This window comes from Vespula vulgaris, chromosome 2, assembly GCF_905475345.1.
Source record: "Vespula vulgaris chromosome 2, iyVesVulg1.1, whole genome shotgun sequence".
Taxonomy (NCBI): Eukaryota; Metazoa; Arthropoda; class Insecta; order Hymenoptera; family Vespidae; genus Vespula; species Vespula vulgaris.
Genome location: NC_066587.1, coordinates 2,455,999 through 2,474,931, shown reverse-complemented (window position 1 = coordinate 2,474,931; position 18,933 = coordinate 2,455,999). Strand labels below are relative to the sequence as shown.

Here is an 18,933-nt window from a genome sequence, read left to right as displayed (position 1 = left end):
ATCAACGAGCTGAAGCAACCAACGATGACTGCTAGTACCCCCATACGATCGCCATACTATTTAACGTTGTATTTCATTAGATCATTGAAAAAAAAATTATAAAAATTTTAACAAAAAAGAAGTAGTCATAGTTTTGCTGACGAAGAATTAAAAAAGAAAATTCTATTAGAATTAGGAATTTCAAACGTATATACCATAGAAAATCTCATTAAGTATAAATAAGATTTATTTTTTATAAAATCTTGAAATCTTATTAATGCAGAAACGAGAAGAAGTAAATAAGTCGTAAACAACAAATATCATCCGTCAGATAAACTAAAGTTTAAAAAGCCAAAAAAAAAATGAAAAAGTTTATCATCGATATTATATATCAAGTATTACGTTGGTTGTTGTACGTAGGGATTATTAGAGAAGTACTTAGAAAAAATAATTAACATGAGATTTGAGATAACAAAGCAAAAATATTCTATTATACGGAATAATCCGTGCCGTTTTTCGAAATATCAAAACTTTATTCACTAGATAAATAATAATACCAAACGAGTTTAATCTGGTACGTTTTGAATTAATAGCAAAAAGTACCAAAGTACGAAATTTTTTGAAGTAGATAATTTTCTTTTATTTTTCGATTTATGAACATCAATCTCTGTTTTCTTTTCTTTCTTCATTTCGTTCTACTTAGAGACTTATTGAAATTTAATTACAAGTATTATACGTCACGATAGCGCCTATAAACAATCCCCATCTAAATTATTCATGATTGGACGATCTATTCGTTCATCTGACACGAATAAACGAAATAACATCGAATAAATGAAATTCAAGGTGGAACACCTTGATCGCGAACATTTTAGGTGAAATTGGCGTGGTATCGTGGTATCGTAGATAGAACTACAAAATGGAGTGACAGAGTTGACCGAGTAGAAGGCGACGCGACTTAGTCAGACAATTTCTCATCCTGAGCTTCTTACCGTTGAAAGATCTGGATCGTGGATGGAAGAAGGAAAATAAAAATGGTTAAAGAAAGGTGAAGGAAGAAGAAGAAGAAGAAGAAGAAGTGGAAGAAAAAAAAGAGAGAGAAAAAAATAGAGAGCAAGAGCGAGAGCGAGAGAGAAAAGAAATAGAGACAAAAAATAGAAGGAAAGAAAAAGACGAGTTTTCAAGGTATCGTGCAAAGTAATAGCGCCCTCTCGGTCACAACGATGATAAAACCCTTTAAAGCGTCCTTTACGAGAACCCCTACGAGTAATATAGGGAGTGATTACCTATATTTTCTACTGAAAAGATAAAACGTTCTACAACGAGTGTATACATACACACATATATGTATATGGATATATACTAACACACATACACATATATTTCACCTTACTTTTCCGTTTAACCCAGATGCTCATCTTCCTTCCTACTTCCTTCCTCCTTCTTTTTCTTCCTTTATCATCTTATAGCATGCATGCGTGTCTCTTTCTTGTATTCTGTCATCGTCGTCAACGTCCTCGTCGTTGTCCTCCTCTTCCTCGTCATCGTCATCGTCGTCATCATCATCGTCATCGTTGTCGTCGTCGCTCGTTTCATTTACCGTTGTTTAGATATATCACGAACATTGCAAAACAACACTCGCCTAAGAGGATAATAACGTAGCCGGTGACGTCGAACCTTTTATAACCCTCACTCCACGTCGTCATTGTCGTCTACGACTTCCTTCTTCTCCCCCCTCCACCCTTCTCCTTCCCACCTCCCACTTTTCTCTACCCATTTTTACCATCACCCCATCCTTTCTTTGTACAATACCTCTCTTAACTATCCGAGAAAATTTCGTTTACACGTAACTACATACCTCTATATCCTTCGTTTACATCCTCGTGTACCCGATTAGATTCGTTTCGTTTATTTTTATTCGCAAAAAAAAATATCACATCCGTTTCGATAAAAAAATCATCCATCTCGATTTAATCGAAATAAAATTTTTTCGAAAGATCGTTTTTTTGTCTCTTTGTTAACGTCCTTCTTCTTCTCTTTTTCTTTTTTTTTTTTTCTTTCGTTTACTAGGCTTCTCTCTCCGATTGGATGAATCGACATATACTGAGAATCTTAATTTTGAATATCTAAGGATTTGCGATTTATCCTGAAATTTGTATTTGAAGAAATATTCGAAGAATGTAGATAGCTAATAGAACGACTATTATCGTGTAATACGTAGATTCTTATATAGACAAATATACATATACATACATATATATAAACACATACACACACGTATATATAGACACACACACATGTATATATATATATAGCATATTTTATTTTTTACTCCTCGAATATTTTTAATCCATACGAATATAAAAGCGGCACGACCTGTGACGCATCAATGATTTTAACGCTCGATCGAACCAACCGGCTCGACTTCGACCAGGGAATTACATTTGAAGCGCATAAATTTCCGTATTTAACGTATTCATTGTATCTTTGTGTACGTAGTTAACCTTGTACAAAGTATGGTTATAGTTTATGAATATATAACTTGTTCGTCGATGAATTAATAATTAAAAAAAAAAAAGAAAAACGAAAATTATAAGAAATAACTCAACAAAAGTGCATTATTTTATATCATAAATATTTATATTAGATCATTGTTACAACTTTTTTCCATGAAAGTAGTTAGGTATACTAAAATTATCAGTTTCGAAGAGAGGAAGCACTTATAATATTAAATATTTATAATGCCGGTGTAAAACATAGATGTTAGATTTTGGACATGGAAATTGATAACGTCCTCCTAACATTTGACTTACAAAATATATACATATGTTTAAATATCACAAGCGAAGGACAAACAATTTAAAATATATCAACGTGCTTATCCTATTTTTAATCAAGAATGACTAAGTCAAATTCTTCTAAATACTACTTCGTCTAATTACCATTGCATAACTATCGATCGTACAAAAGTTACTGTCATCATTTTCAGAACAAAAATGAAAAAGAAAAAAAGAAGAACAAAGAAAAACGAAAGTTTTTCTAATCAATTATGATTACTTGTCGTACGAGAGAAAAAATGATTAGTCATACTTAAATACCTTCATCATAAATTTATCGAGTCCCAATGCAAAGAGGAAATTGCAAGTAAAATTTTTAGTGAACAAGGAGGATTACTAGCGAAATATATACAATATATACATTGTAAAAAAAAAAGAAAAACAAAAAAATAAAGAAAAAAGTATACACACACACACACACACACACACACACACACATACACACCTCCACTATCCTCGCACAACATTTCAGCTCGTATATGGAACTTCAAAAAGCGTATCGATAGGTGAAAAGAAAAAATCGATCGTTCAGAGATATATTACAGGAAATACGTATGTACATACATGCATACGTGTACATAGATACATATGTACTCCGTAAGTATGTATTATGTAGATGATAGGTACGTGCTCGACTATAATAAACGTGTGCTCTATCAAATACTACTTCAGGATCGATACCTAACACGGATAACCTCGATATGCATATATATAGGTATACCTTGTTCGAAAATCTCCATGGATTGACGCATTATTTCGACGATTTCGATTAACCTCTCAACACGGATTAACCGTCAATTTGTTCGTTGCACGAGAATCACTCGATTGTGATCGTGACGTGAATCACGGATACATTACATCTTCAAATTTTCTATCGTAACGTGACATTAATAAATATCTACATTTTTCAACATAACGTATATACATATATACGTGAGTAGCCATGCATACACATAGTATATATATATAAACAAGTTATATATATAGAGGGTGTTTCACTTGAAATCTCACAAACAATTATTTCCCGAACTATAGCACTTAAGAAAAAAATTTTATCAAATAAAATTTACTCTAATTATATCTTACGGTGTGATCTTTGTTTTCTTAATACGAAACTCTATAGTTTCTCTCTTTTTTTTTTTCTTTTTTTTGTTCAATAGACGCATAGAGCTCATTGCAAGACTAAAATTCATAGTTATTATTCTAGTTAAGATTCACAGTTACACGAATAAAGAAAGAATAAACAAATAGTTTTGAAATCTCGAAATCCCTCGCACTTAGAGAAAATTCGTGAGCACCGCACACGAAATGTTTTTCATCCCCCTTTCCTTCGAATGGCCCCACCTATCAAACGTAATAAGTTTTATTTGAAATACCTTTCAAAATGGATACTATAGATACAGTTCGGTAAATAATTGCGTGCGAGACGTCAAACGGGACACCCAGTATGTTCAAACGTGAATATAGAACATAAATTTGAAGCTTACTATGAAATTTATGATCCGTAAAATGCGATCCTCACTTTATCCCTTTAAAACGTGACAAATTTGCACGGACCATTTTCGAAATTGTATCGTTTAATTCGAAATTCTCTCTCTTTCTCTCTCTCTCTCTCTCTCTCTCTCTCTCTCTCTCTCTCTCTCTCTCTCTCTTCTCTCTCTATCAATAGGTTCGAGATTCAACGATACGATACGATCGAAGATCCGAACAAAGCCAGTGAATTTAACAATAATCCATCAGAAGATTCTCACGAACACATTGAACTACGATATAAAAGCAGGCAAAATCATCTTAACAAAACGAAGAAGTCTGATCCTTTCGATTCTCCTCCAGCTATGCCACCGGCTAACGTTAAAGGAAGTAAAATGGTGGCTATGGTGGATGTGTGAGTGGTGAAGAAGGAGGGGGTGGAAGGGTATAGGGAAAAGAACGGAAAGAATACAATACAGGGAAAGCCTTTCCGATATATGAAAAGCTTCTCACAAAACGTCAGATTCGAGAACGATTTGTTACGATTACAAGTTCTATAACGTTCAACTTTATATCCTTCTGTGTTACATGAAAATATCGTCTCTATGGTATCTAACCGTATCACGAGTGTTCTATATAAATCGTCTTATGTAATCGACGTTAGCTCGTTAAATTTTTTATTTTGTTTCTCCCTCTCTCTCTCTCTCTCTCTCTCTCTTTCTCTTTCTCTTTTCCTTTTTTTTATAATCCTTCTTTTTTTCTTTCAAAAAAAAGGAAAAGAAAAAAGCAAACTTCAACATTCGCAAAGCAAATGAATAGTCTTGTTCGATTCTTTCTCATTCATCATATTCATTTATTTATTTATAAAATAATTCACAATGATTACTACCCTTTCGATACGAACGTATATGTGGCGAAGTAGTTAAAAAAAAGAAGTAGGGAAAGAAAAATCATAGCTCCTGCACGATCGATTTGATTCTATAAATACATGACAAATCCAAATTTTATATGGAATATTTTCCTGTCTGTATTAATATATATACGAAAATGATATTTGTTTGGAGCGAGTAAAAAGGGATAAAAATATTTTTTGCTTAAACGTTCTCTCTCTTTCTCTTCCTCGTTGTATTAAGAGTCCTTTCGAAAGAGTGAATCAAAAAGTGAATGAAGAAGAAGAGTAAGAGAGTGAGAAAGAGAGAGAGAGAGTAAGAAAGAAACAGATAAAGAGAGTAAAAAAAAAATGAAGAAAAATCTTCTGGAATAGACAGGCCTCTCTACTCAAGAAAGATACGATTAACGTTGCGAATGGCGTCTTATTAATAATATCCGAAACCGCACTCTCTCACTCTCTCTCTCTCTCTCTCTCTCTCTCTCTCTCTCTCTTTCTCTGTCTCTGTCTCTATTTCTCCGGTCTTATAAGTTCAATTGGAGCTAGAAGCCGAGTAGTTGTTTCTTACTGAAGGTTCTTCTTCATCTGAGAGACTCTGCTTTCGTTAGTAGGAACACGCGCGTGCGTTATTGTTCGTTTCACAATGGTGGAGAAGAGAGGATAGGACAAAGAAAGAGAAAGAGAGATAGATGCTCAGGTCGGCATAAAATATGAGTCTATCTTTCTCTCTCCCACTCTCTATCTTATTCTCGAAATAGTCCGAAAGTTTCGACCAAGATAGTAAGGAGAGAGAGAGAGAGTAAGAGAAAGAGAGAGAGGAAAATGGTGAGGAATGGTGACGTCTTTCGCAGTCGGATGAAACTTCTGAAGATAATTATAGCTCTCGGTAGAAAGTACGCCTGGATAAAACGATATTGTTCTTAATTGGTAGTGAATAATTTTTTTCTCTCTTTCTCTTTCTTTCTCTCTGCCTCACTCATTCATTCATTCTCTCTCTCTCTCTCTCTCTCTCTCTCTTTCTCTCTCTTTCTAACTCATTCATTCATTCATCCATTCATTCATTCATTCGTGTATGTATTAATTTATTTATGTATGCATTAATTCATTCATGCATGCATTCATGCATTCATTCATTCATTCATTCATTCATTCATTAACTCTATCTATCTCTCTCTCTCTTTGTGTTCTTTTTTTCTGAAATTTCACAAAAGTCGGTTTAATCAAACATTTCAAGAAATAACGATGAAAGTTTAATAAACGTGACGTGAGCTAATCTTTCAAAACGACGTTACTACTTCTTGAGAAAACTCCTTTTTTTTTATCATCCGTTTTTATCTCCTCGAAAAAGTTTCCTCAAAAAAAAAAGTAAAAAAAAAAATAAAAAAAAAAAGAGGATATAGGTAGGTATATCTTCAAGTATTAAAAACTTAAATATTTCCATCCTGCTGTTATATCTAGGTGATAATATTTTAACGATACGATACGATACGATACGATACGGTACGGTACGATACGAGTACGAGAAAATTAAAGGAGAATTTCTTCGTGCGCTCGTTCGCGAAGATAAGGAAGACGAAAAAGGAAAAGAAAGAAAGAAAGGAAAAAAGAAGAAACTGAACGCAAACGTTCGTCTCGTTACGTTTATTTCATCTTTGTTCTTACCTTTGACGTTATACGCCCATACGTGCAATTACGTGAGTACACATACATGTACATAGGTATGTAAGTAAGTAAATACGAGTACCTACGTGGAAATGAAAGATAACGTTTCTTACAAAACGACGAGACCTGAGACTGCATAGTTGAAGAGAGAAAGAGAGAGAGAGAGAGAGAGAGAGAGAGAGATAAAGAGAGATAGAGAGATAAAGAGAAAGGAGAAAGAAAGGGAGAGAAAAGTACTACTAGACAAGAACTAAGGAAGAACACCCTAACGACTAGAGGACGAGCCGTGTTGCTGATAAGAAAGAAAAGTTTTTTAAGAGTCAACGTGAACGAAAGAGAGAGAGAGAGAGAGAGAGAGAGAGAGAGAGAAGGGGGGACGAAAATAAAAAAAAAGCACGTACACGCTAATAAATTATTTAAGTTGTTATTAAAAAGAGAAAAAAGAAAAAACAAGAAATTTATTTCTAATATCGCTCGGACCATTTTCATAATCATCATTTATTCAACATAATATAATATAACTTTTAATAATATTCTTATTTTTAAGACACAATATACCCATACACCAGACTAATCCCTTAATATTAAAAGATTTCTAGGCTTGATTTAATTAAAATAATATTCAAACAAACAAACGAACAAGCGAGCAAACAAACAAACAAACAAAATGAGAAGGAGAAGAATAAAAAAAGAGATAGGTACGTGTGAAAAGAGAATGATTGAAGCGAAACGATTTATCTTTTATACCCAGGACACACACACACACGCGTATATATATACATCCATAGATAATAAAAATGACGGGACATCAAGTATGCCAGAGAGCGTTGGTGAATAACGTTGAAATAAACGTCGGGACCCCGAAAAGTCTTCCATCTTCTGAAATTCTTACCAACCTTTATCTAGAACGTTAGGTTGGGAAAAATCCATGAGATACTTGGTATTAGACCGGGAGTTAGACTCACGTCTAACGGATAGTCCAACGTAAAGTCTGGAGTTATCGGTGTACTTTAACCATTTTCATCGGGACATGCAACAACGTAGATGGACAATCCTTAAACCGGACTAGAGGGTTACTTTTTTTTCTAGTAAACGAGACTACTTCTGTCTTCGACTTTAGTTTTCAACGTAACACGTTCCTTTTCCCCTCATACGTATGTCATCCTAAGCTTTAAAGGGACTTCGACTTTAAGTGGTGCACGAAACGAGATAGTTCAACTCAGTTGGTTAGCTCGCAATCTACTATCCTCGAGCGTTCCCACGAATAGAAAGCTCCTTGAGAACTTGAATCAAACTTTACGTCTTCTTGCTTATTCCAAAAGAAAGGCTATAGATATATACATAGCTATTTTGTGTGTTCGATACCAATAAGAGAGAGAGAGAGAGAGAGAGAGAGAAAGAAAGAGAGAGAGAGAGAGAGAGAGAAAATACTTTTAACTCGAAATGATGAACACTAAACTTTCCGAATAAACGTTATTTCGGATTAGATCTAACAAAATCTAATTAAATTAAGTAAGTCCCAAATATTTTATTCTATGATCATCGGATATACATTTCTAATACACGATTCGATAAAATATTACCGAATAACTATCATTCATTTCACACATTTTCATTTTCGCGCATTTCTCGTAATCACAAATGTGTGATAGTTTTGTTTATCAACGAAATCGAAATAAAGATCGAATTACGATTTAGACACGAGTTTACTAATGGTTCGTACACGTTGGATATATCGTTTGTTAGAATAAGCAAGTGGTTATTATGGTAAAAAGGGGAGAGGTAGCATAACATGAACATAAACGTCGACTTTAGAACGTTTCATTTGTTTTCTTTCATTTATATTCATTGAGTTTTATGCGATAAAGTGCGAACGAGTAACAAACCTGTTCCAAATTCGTTTGAATCTCTTTACCAGAGATCTCTCTCTCTCTCTCTCTCTCTCTCTCTCTCTCTCTATCTCTTTCTCTTATCTCTTTCTTTCTTTCTTTCTTTCTTTCTTTCTTTCTTTCTTTCTTTCTTTTTTCTCGTCGTAACATCACACTCGTGTACGAGCTTTTAAAAATACCAGAACAACGAGTCCGAAATCTAGGTAACTTGGTCGGTTAGCTCCAAGAAAATTCCTCTAGCCTTTCTTTTACAGATAGTAGCAAGCAAACAAGTGTAACGCGAGAAACGAGGAAGCATCTTGTTTATATAACATCTACGTAAACTTTTTTTTTTTATTAATATTATTACTATCGTTATTATTATTATTATCATTATTATTATTATCGTTATTATCATTATTATGGTTATTATCATTATTATCGTTATTATTACGATTTCTCTAACCCTTCAACGTTATTTCTATTAAATGGATAACATGTTAGATGTAGCATAAAAAGAAAGATAAGAAGAGGAAACAGAAACGAGTTACAAAAACCATTTTACAAATGTGTTTACATATCTAAACGAATTAAAAATAATGAACGTAGATAATAAATTTAGATTTACTTAAACGAATGCGATAGTTCGTAAACTTTTAACTTTAATTTTTACTTTTTTGAAAAGAACGTAAAGGAAAGTAAGAGATGGCTATGGTAAGAGTAAAATTTCTACAAAAAAAATAAAGAAAAATCTTTCGACGTCTTCTTCTTTTCCCATACACACACACACACACACACACATGTGTATATATATATATATACGTATATTTTTTTCTTTTTCTTTTTGTCGCGTGACTCAGCACGATAACGATATTTCTCATAGCTCTCGTAAAAGTTCGGCAGTTAAATAGGATAACAGGACCGGACGTAAAAGCGAAAAAGGCTCTTAACGACGTGACAAAGTCGGCTTTATCCCTTGAAAAAGGATTTACAGGATGGTTGAACCGACAAACGTCATCCCTCGCTTAGTCACCGAGTGAAACTTTTATTTATTTTCCTGTTGCCTGCCAATAATGGGGGAAAGAGGATACATGTTCGGAGAGTGCTGGATTAGATAGAAAGAGAGGGTTTGAGGATTAGTGTGACATGTTTCGAATCAATCGTTCGACGATAGTATAAAAAGACATTCCCTACTTGTACGTTCTGTCAATAGCTAAGTAAGTACATATATATATATATATGTGTGTGTGTGTGTGTGTGTATGTGTGTAGATATATAGGTTGTTACTCTTTTGTTTCTCCTCTTTTCTTCTTTCTTTTTCTTTTTTTTTTCTTATTAATTATATCAAAACAATCGAGAAAATGTTTACACAGGTATATATATATATATTTAATTATTAGACGATACCATAAAAATACAATCCCTACTTGTACATTTTGTCAATAGCATAGTAAGTACATACATACGTGTATTTTTTTTTTATTTTTTATTCATTTTTTTTTTCTTATTAATTATATCAAAACAATCGAGAAAATATTCGCATATGTATACGCATGTGTATATATATATATATATATATATATATATATATATATGATCGATAGTAAAAAATTTCATTATCGAATTACATGTAGATACAAATACCTATCCAATAATTTTCCTAACAATATTTGCGATAAAATAATCAGATCCACGAAAAAGAGAAAGAGAACAGAGAAAGAAACAGAGAAAAAAAAGAAAGAAGGAGAGAGAAAGAGACAATAAAAAGAGGGAAGAGAGAATAGAGTTTATTTGAAAACAGGGAACACAAAATACGATGAACAAATATTCGTTCGATACATTTCCAGATTAACGTTTTCCGAAACATGAGCTTTTACCTATCCATTAAAATGGACCGCAGAGTATAAAAATGATTAATCCACGGGGAAAGGATCATGAACGATGTTAGTAATTACGAAGAATGGAAAGTAGAGCGGAATGATTCTCTCGCGAGTAAAATGGGGGTGGATTTAGGATGATGGTGTTGGTGGTGGTAGTGGTGGTGATGGTGAGGGTAGGTAAAAGACTAGGATAGCGGATACGGTAGAAGAAAAAAGGTAGAAATAGAGAGATTGAGAGAGAGAGAGAGAGTAAACTATGTCAGGTTCACAGACTAGAACACACGTATGCTAACGTATACTTAGACAAGTATACTAACACAAAGTTAAGCTTTCTAGTTCACTCGAACTCGGGCTTCTACGCTTTCTTTACAAACGATCGGAATCTTCGTTTGCTTCTAGAACCGGAAAACCCCGTGGCTTCTCTATCTACTATCTAAAATGTCATCGTTCGAATCTTGTTCGCATTCAAGAACACGTAGAAAATTCGAATCTAATGCAATTTATTATTCGGCGATCCAAAATGTGTTTTATCGAAGATATCCTAAATGCTATAGTATCCTGTGTAATAGACATATCTATTTCACATATATGTATATATATATATATATAACTTTTTATAAAATGTATCCCTCTTTCTTTCTCTCTCTCTTTCTCCTATTATTCGCGCATGCGCAAGATAGTAGTAGGAGAGTACACATGATCGTACACACTAGCTGCTTTATTTAGGTCGAGTGTCAACAGCGTCGCTTGCGAATATGCTTTGTGGACTCCTCGTCAAATAGCAGCCGTAAGCACAAAGCCGTCTCACAGCATCCAATTCATGAGAGAGAGAGAGAGAGAGAGAGAGAGAGAGAGAAAGGAAGATGGAAGAGAAAGAGAAAGAGAAAGAGAGAGAGAGAGAAGAAGAGAGGGTGGACTAAGAGAGAGAGAGAGAGAGAGAGAGAGGTGGAGAGAGCGATAGGAAGCAAGTGAAAATGGATCTGAAGGAGGAAGAGAAGAGAGAATCTGGAATACTCCGATAGGCATGCTTCCATGATCAACGATTCGATTGAACACGGATACTAACTACAATTCTATCTATCTCTCTCCTTCTTTATTTCTTTCTTTCTTTCTTTCTTTCTTTCTCTTTCTCTATCTTGGTCGATTATCCAATAGTTTTTTTCTTCTTCGCTCCTCTATCTTTATCAATTTATCTTTATTTCGTTCTTCATTCTCTTTCTATATTTCTTTCTTTATCCTTCTTATTATGTAGAGTACATTTTATTCCGATGAAACCTTCAAAATCAGATTTCGTACTGAGCTGATTACTACGTATCAATCCAATATCAATGGTTATTTAGAATTAATGAATACTTTGGTAACTCTTTATTTCGTTAATGTTTATTATTATTATGGCTGAAATATCAAGACCAATTTTCAATCAAGTCAATCGATCGTGTTAATACCATATAATATTTTTGATTACCAATATCTATATATCTATATATCTATATATCTATATATCTATATATCTATAAATCTATAAATCTATCTATCTATATACATATATATACACATACATACATACATATATATATCTGTATACACACACTCACTCACATACTATATATATATATATATATATATATATATATATATATATATATATATATATATATATATATAGAGAGAGAGAGAGACTAGTTTATTGGATTCCTTGGGAACAAATAACGGTATAACCATTACAGTATTAAGAAGACGAATGAGCTTTCTAATGTAAGAAATGAAGAAGAAAGAGACAAATAATAAAAAGAAAAATAGAAAGGGATTCGTCGTTATCCACAGATCCAGCGGTCTCAATTTTACCATCCGTATATTAGCAATTAAGTTCCTCTCTCTTTCTCTCTCTTTCTCTCTCTCCTTCTTTCTCTCTTTCTCTTTCCATAAATGGACCACGGCAAATGTCGCAGGATCTTACTTCGTAGAAACTCACGCGGAAGTCGTCCCCAACCGATCGTGAAATTTAACGTCGATAATGGCTTTAACTCGAACGTCCAACGAAAAAGGTTGTACCATAGAAAGGAAATCTATATTTCACGATATAGACTGCTTCATGGCATCTCCCTTTTTATTCTCCTATCCCAGCAACCCCCTGTCCCCCAGCATCCCCATTCTCCATTCCACGATAACAGATTTTTCTATTGCGTATACGCGAACGAGATACGATAAATATCGACTTCTAGTGGTATCGTTATTTGTCCGATTATTTTCTATCACCCACAATATTCTCGCTCTCGTCTATTATAAAATAAAAAATTAAAGAAATATGATTCTCGTAGAAAGAAAGAGAGAGAGAGAGAGAAAGAGAGAGAGAGAAGAAAAACAGAAAAATATAAGTATCATCGACAGGAAATCAAATGAACCAAAATGTTACCTACAATACTTATTCTTTTATATACTATATATCTTTTTATATATTGTATATATATATTTTTCTTTCTCTCTCTCTTTCTCTTTCTCCCTCTCTTTCTCTTTCTCTTTCTCTTTCTCTTTCTCTTTCTCTTTCTCTTTCCCTTTCTCTTTCTCTTTCTCTTTCTCTTTCTTTTTCTCTCTCACCTTCTTTCTCTTTATAATATTAGAAAATAATTTAATTAAAAAGAAAAAATACATAATGAAACGATGGTAATTAAATTTTTTCCTTTTCTTTTCTTCCCGTTCTTTTTTCTTTTTTCCTTTTTCTTTTTCTTTTTCTTTTTCTTTTTCCTCCTTCCTTCTTCCTGAAACGATTCATTTTAATATGAGAAATTTCAGAGTATCGTTCAATGTTCAAAAGAAAGGAAGAAAAAAAGAAAAAAAAAAAGAGAGAGAGAGAGAGAGACCCATAATTAAGCGCATATTATTTGAAATTAAATCTGTATGTAATTATACCCGGTATCCACTTTGCGATGTTAGAACAATTTTTTCGAGTAGAAAAAATTTCGAGCGAAGAAAAAAGGGAAAAGAGAAAAAACGAATAGAAAAAAAAAGTATCGAAAGAAATTGACGAGAAAATGAATTTTTTTTTCAAGACCTTTCTCTTTTCGATTACGAACATATATTACGAATCACGTGAGATTCTCTCATTTATGCTTTTTCTCTTTAATGCTTCAAAAAGATCTCTGTGAAGGTAAATATTTGCGACATTGTCGGAATGTCTTCTCTCTCTCTCTCTCTCTCTCTCTCTCTCTCTCTCTCTCTTCTTTCTCTTTATTTCCACTCAAATCCATATAGTTCACCTCTGAAAACAAATGCTCGAGAATCTCACCATAGAAAAAGCTAAGGCTAACGCAAAGGATCTACGAAAGCATAACTTTGCTCTTTTTGGTTTCTTTCTCATCCTTCTTTTCCGCGTTCTCGTAGTCATCCAACCCACCCACCCACCCACCCTTCTTTACAGTCACTACCATCTTCCTACCACCACCCATGTTCTCCATCTTCTTCTTAACCCATGCACTACCAAAAGAGCTACCACATCATGGAGAAGAGAACCGATACGTGATTTTAACTTGAAGGATCGCCGTCCAACATCGAAAGCTCGGCTTTCATCCGTGGTTAACCCACGTTAAAGCGTTTCACGTATATTCGTGGCTGAACTATCGATCGTGTCATAGACGTTATGCCATTCCGCAGCATCCGCAATTCGAATAGATGGACGATCTCTACAAAAGAATGAACAGATATAAAGAGAAAGAGATAGATAGATAGATAGATACATATAGAGAGAGAGAGAGAGAGAGATTGAAAGAGATATAAAAAGAGTAAAAAAATATATATATATACAAAATTGGAAAAACAAGTTGTAATATATGAAAATTCAAATGTTTCAATAAAATAATTATTTTAATAAATAATATATATATATATATAAAATTGAAAAAGCAAGTTGTAATATATGAAAATTCAAATGTTTCGATAAAATAATTATTTTAATAAATAATATATATATATATATAACATCTTTCGTTCATTCAATTAAATTTGAACGAAAAAAATCAAGATTTACTTTATTCCCATTATGTGATTAAATTTAATTTAATTCTTATAATGTACGATATTAAAATATTTGTATGAATTAATAGCCACGTTTACAAAATTCAATACGATATTATTAACGATCTCGGTTCAATTAAACTAGAAGGAGAAAAAAAATCGAAATTAATTTTATTCCTAATAATATAATTAACTTTAACTTGATCCTTATAGCATATCTTATTAAAATATTTAGTTAAAATATTTTCGTAAATTCAACGAAGCATCCATCTCTACAAAAAAAAGAAAGAAAAAAGAAAAGAAATTCATCTTTCATTACATATAACAGTTTCATTCGTGAAAATTAAATTCGAGATATATAAAAAGAAAGTATAAAAAGAATAAAGTTCACTTCTTTTTTACGAATTTACGTGATTAACTTCAATTCGATCCTCTCACTATCATACGGAATTAACATCAACGAAGGAGTCGTGGAAGCTATTATTCGTTGAAAATATATTAGCGTAAACTTTATGCAGTGAAAAAAAAGAAACGAACCAAAAAAGAAAGAAAGAAAGAAAGAAAATATTCTAAAAAATTAATGATAATTACGTTACGTAGATAATTCAATAGGAGGAAGCGGATATTAAAGAGTAGAATGGGTTATTAACGGAAGAGCCACGCCGAGTGAAAACAAACGTTAGAAGAGAAGGGTTGAAAAATCAGAATCGTGTTTCCAGTCTTGGTCTATCATGCAAAGTGGATGGAAAGAGAGTCGAGGGGTTTGGTTATCCATCGCACAGAGAGAGAGAGAGAGATAGAGAGATAGAGGAAAAGAGAGAAGAGGAGTTAACTGTAGGGGCTCTAGCATCATTCGTTGCACAAAAGCCGTAAACTACACTGGCCGGTTATTTCGATCAATCCTCGAGAATGCGGCCGTCCGGAAAATATTCACATCGATCTACACCGACTGACCCTTCTCTCTATCTCCCACATTCATCCCTCTCTCTCTCTCTCTCTCTCTCTCTCTATCTCTCTCTCTTGCTCTTATTCTCTTTTCTACTCATCGTCTTGCTCAAAACACTATACACGAAACCTATACATAAATAACACACTGCGCGTAGATACAAGCATGTACCACACGGAGAAAAGCTTTCGTTTACTTTCGCCACATTACTTTCGCCCTTACCATCCTTTAGTTTTCTCCCCCATTCACCCTTCATCTCGTCTCAACCATTTATCCCTTATCCTGAGCCAAGCATGTGATACCAGATACATACACTCTATATGATCCACCTCAAAGTGCTCTTTTTTCTTAGTAGAGCAGAGACGAGGGTCAGCTCAAGCGCATCGGTCTCTTTTGGTCTTTACAAAAGAACGTTGGAAAATCGTACCTTACCGTGATATTATAAATATCGAGTATTAACCAAGAGTATCTTTGTCGTGTAATATTTATATACTCGTAATGTCTTTATCTTTAATCTCTTTCTCTTTTACTCTTTTTCTTTATGATATTGTAGCATAAAAATGTTCAGAGGGATTGATCAAGAATTATATCATCAATAAATAAATAAATAAATATATATATATATAGAAAGAGATAAAGAGAAAGAGATAAATTTAAGTTAATCGTCCTTACGATTATAATTTATTTTTCTAAATTAGTTTTCAATCAAAAAATTTTACTTCGATTTTCACAATTTTTGTAATATCTACAATTTCTACGAAAGGTTATATATTTATGTACTATGAAGAAAAAAAAAAGAAAAAAGATAAGAAACAAGTGTAGAAAAAAATCATTCAAAAAAAAGAAACTGGATTTTTTATTAATCGATCGAAACATATCATATCGAAGAGATTCATTCGTAACTAATAAACTCTCGTTTTTATCGATAATTCAATAAATTTCAACCTTGAATTACTTGGTTCTTATGAATCTTTATTATTTATCATATAATTTATAAATTTCTATATTTTCAGAACCGAAAACCGAAATACTCGGTGCACCGGATCTTTACATCGACAGAGGCAGTACGATCAACCTCACGTGTATCATATTACAAAGTCCAGAACCCCCAGCTTATATATTCTGGAATCACAACAATGCCGTGAGTATTAAAGTTCTTTATCGTATTAACTCGTATCTTCATCTTAAGATTTTAATTAATTAAGTGTAACGAAGTAAAGAATCTAAATGTTGTACGATCAAATTATACCTCTGTTTTCCTATTTGAAGATAGTAATAGTTTTATAGATAAAGAACGATTAATGAAAGGTTAAATTAATGATAGTAACGAGATATTATAGTAAGGACGTCGACGCGTTAAGCGAGAAAACAATTTAAATGTAAACTCGATATGTATATATATATATATATATATATATATATATATATATATATATTTGTCATTTGAAACGTCCTTTCTCTTCCTCTCTTTGTTCTGTCCCTGTCTCTCTCTTTCTCACTCTCTTCATTTTCATCCAAACATTTTCTACAATTTCAATAATACTTTAAAACCATCCGAGAGATATGATGGTAGTCACGAACGAACGAACGAACGAACGAAACACGATATTGAATGAAATATTAAAATATACAATACTAAACAGAATAGAGAATATGCTCTCTTTCGTTTACATTCGCCTTTAGGAATATCGTTTACACATCGAACGTGTAGTATCAAATATCATTTGATGATCGGTATTATAACAAAATATATATATATATATATGCATATATATTGTTATAGTAATAACATACCTACATATATACATATATATTATATATAAACCTACATATTTGTGTAATACTAATAGACTTATATACATACATATTATATATATATATATATATATATATATATATATATATATATATATTGACGCGTTAACACGCAAAGATAGATATACTGTATATCGACATGGAATTAAAATCTCACCGACACTCGATACGTATTTCACGCTAGAACGATGCTTCTACCTATCTACCTATCTACCCATCGTGACCTCGAACGTATTTCCGGATCGGATAGCTCTCTATCTTTTCCCAAGAGAGATGGTTAGAGGGTGCAAGAGAAAGCCAAAGATAGAGATCGAGGGAGGGAGAGAGAGAGTACATTAAACCATCGAGAGATGAGATTTAAAAAAAGCCTTTAAAAAAAAGAACCAAAAATGAAAAAAAAATCAAAGAAAAAAAATGTAAAGCAAAGAAGCAAGAAAGAGGAAAGAGAAAAGACAAGGAAGAAAGAAATTTGAAGGGAGGGAGAAAAGTTTGAAAGGTGTGTGTGAAAATCGAAAGAAAAAAGAAAAAACAATGGGGTTGTTTCTCAATTTCTCAAAATAGAAAATCGTACGAGCGTTTGGACCGGTGACCCTTTTTTAAATATTAGAATTAGTAACCTATTAGGTAAGAGTACTACTATAGTTGAGCAGTCCCGAGATAAGGGCTCCGATAACAGTCATTGGCCCACTCTAAACTACTCTCCTGTCATATAGGAATCTCGGACAGGTTGAAATGCTTCCGCCGTATGTTAGTTACCGGAACGGCATTTGCATTTGGTAACTAGGCCGCTACTGTTGAAATCCCGGCCGGCTACTCTACCTTCTATATCTATACGTATCTATCTACTTTCTTCTATCGGTTGGATAAAATCGTTCGGTAATTTTAAAATAAAGTAACTTTTCGTCATTAATAGTTACGGATGACCTCATAACGGCTTGATTAATTACTGAAGAGTTTAATGTAATCCGTTTCGAACTCGTGAAATCTCGTATTTCATCTTTTATTTCACTCACTCTCTCTTTATCTCTCTCTCTCTCTCTCTCTCTCTCTCTTTCTAATACTCATAATTACTCTTCTTTGTTATCAGCCACTGGTTCTATGTTTGATCGAAAGTTTAATACCTCTAAAAGCGTAAAAGTTTCTAACAAATACGACTTGTTCCCTGTGCTGTCATTAATAACATAATACGATGATCTAACGAAAGTTCTATTCGATATTCTTTCATCATATATCAGTACTTTGTTTCATCTCGTTACTTAACTGATATTATCAATATTTCAACTTGATATAATTCTTTTATGAATGAATTAAACTTATATTTGTACATCACAAATATTTCATATTTAAATATAATGAATATATAATGAATGTAATGAATAAATATAATACAAAAATGTAATAAATAATAGATAAATATTTCATATATAAATATCAAATATATTAATAACAAAAAATAACATAACCATATTCCTACTATACTCTACTTCTCGATCAATAAAATATCTGTATATTAAATTATAGTATCATGTATCAGTAGGTATGCGAAAAATTACAAAAAGAAAAAATATTTCTTTTCTTA

At 32.8% G+C, this 18,933-nt stretch overlaps 1 protein-coding gene across 3 annotated transcripts in view; it reads left to right on the top strand.

Moving 5' to 3' along the window:
• LOC127072856 (zwei Ig domain protein zig-8-like) overlaps positions 1–18,933 on the top strand; it is a 315,596-nt gene that overhangs the window by 270,223 nt on the left and 26,440 nt on the right. For all 3 annotated transcript variants that reach the window (XM_051013673.1, XM_051013672.1, XM_051013674.1), the window contains one exon: positions 16,553–16,680. In XM_051013673.1, the coding sequence (XP_050869630.1) occupies positions 16,553–16,680 (128 nt within the window). The remainder of the gene's footprint in view (positions 1–16,552; positions 16,681–18,933) is intronic.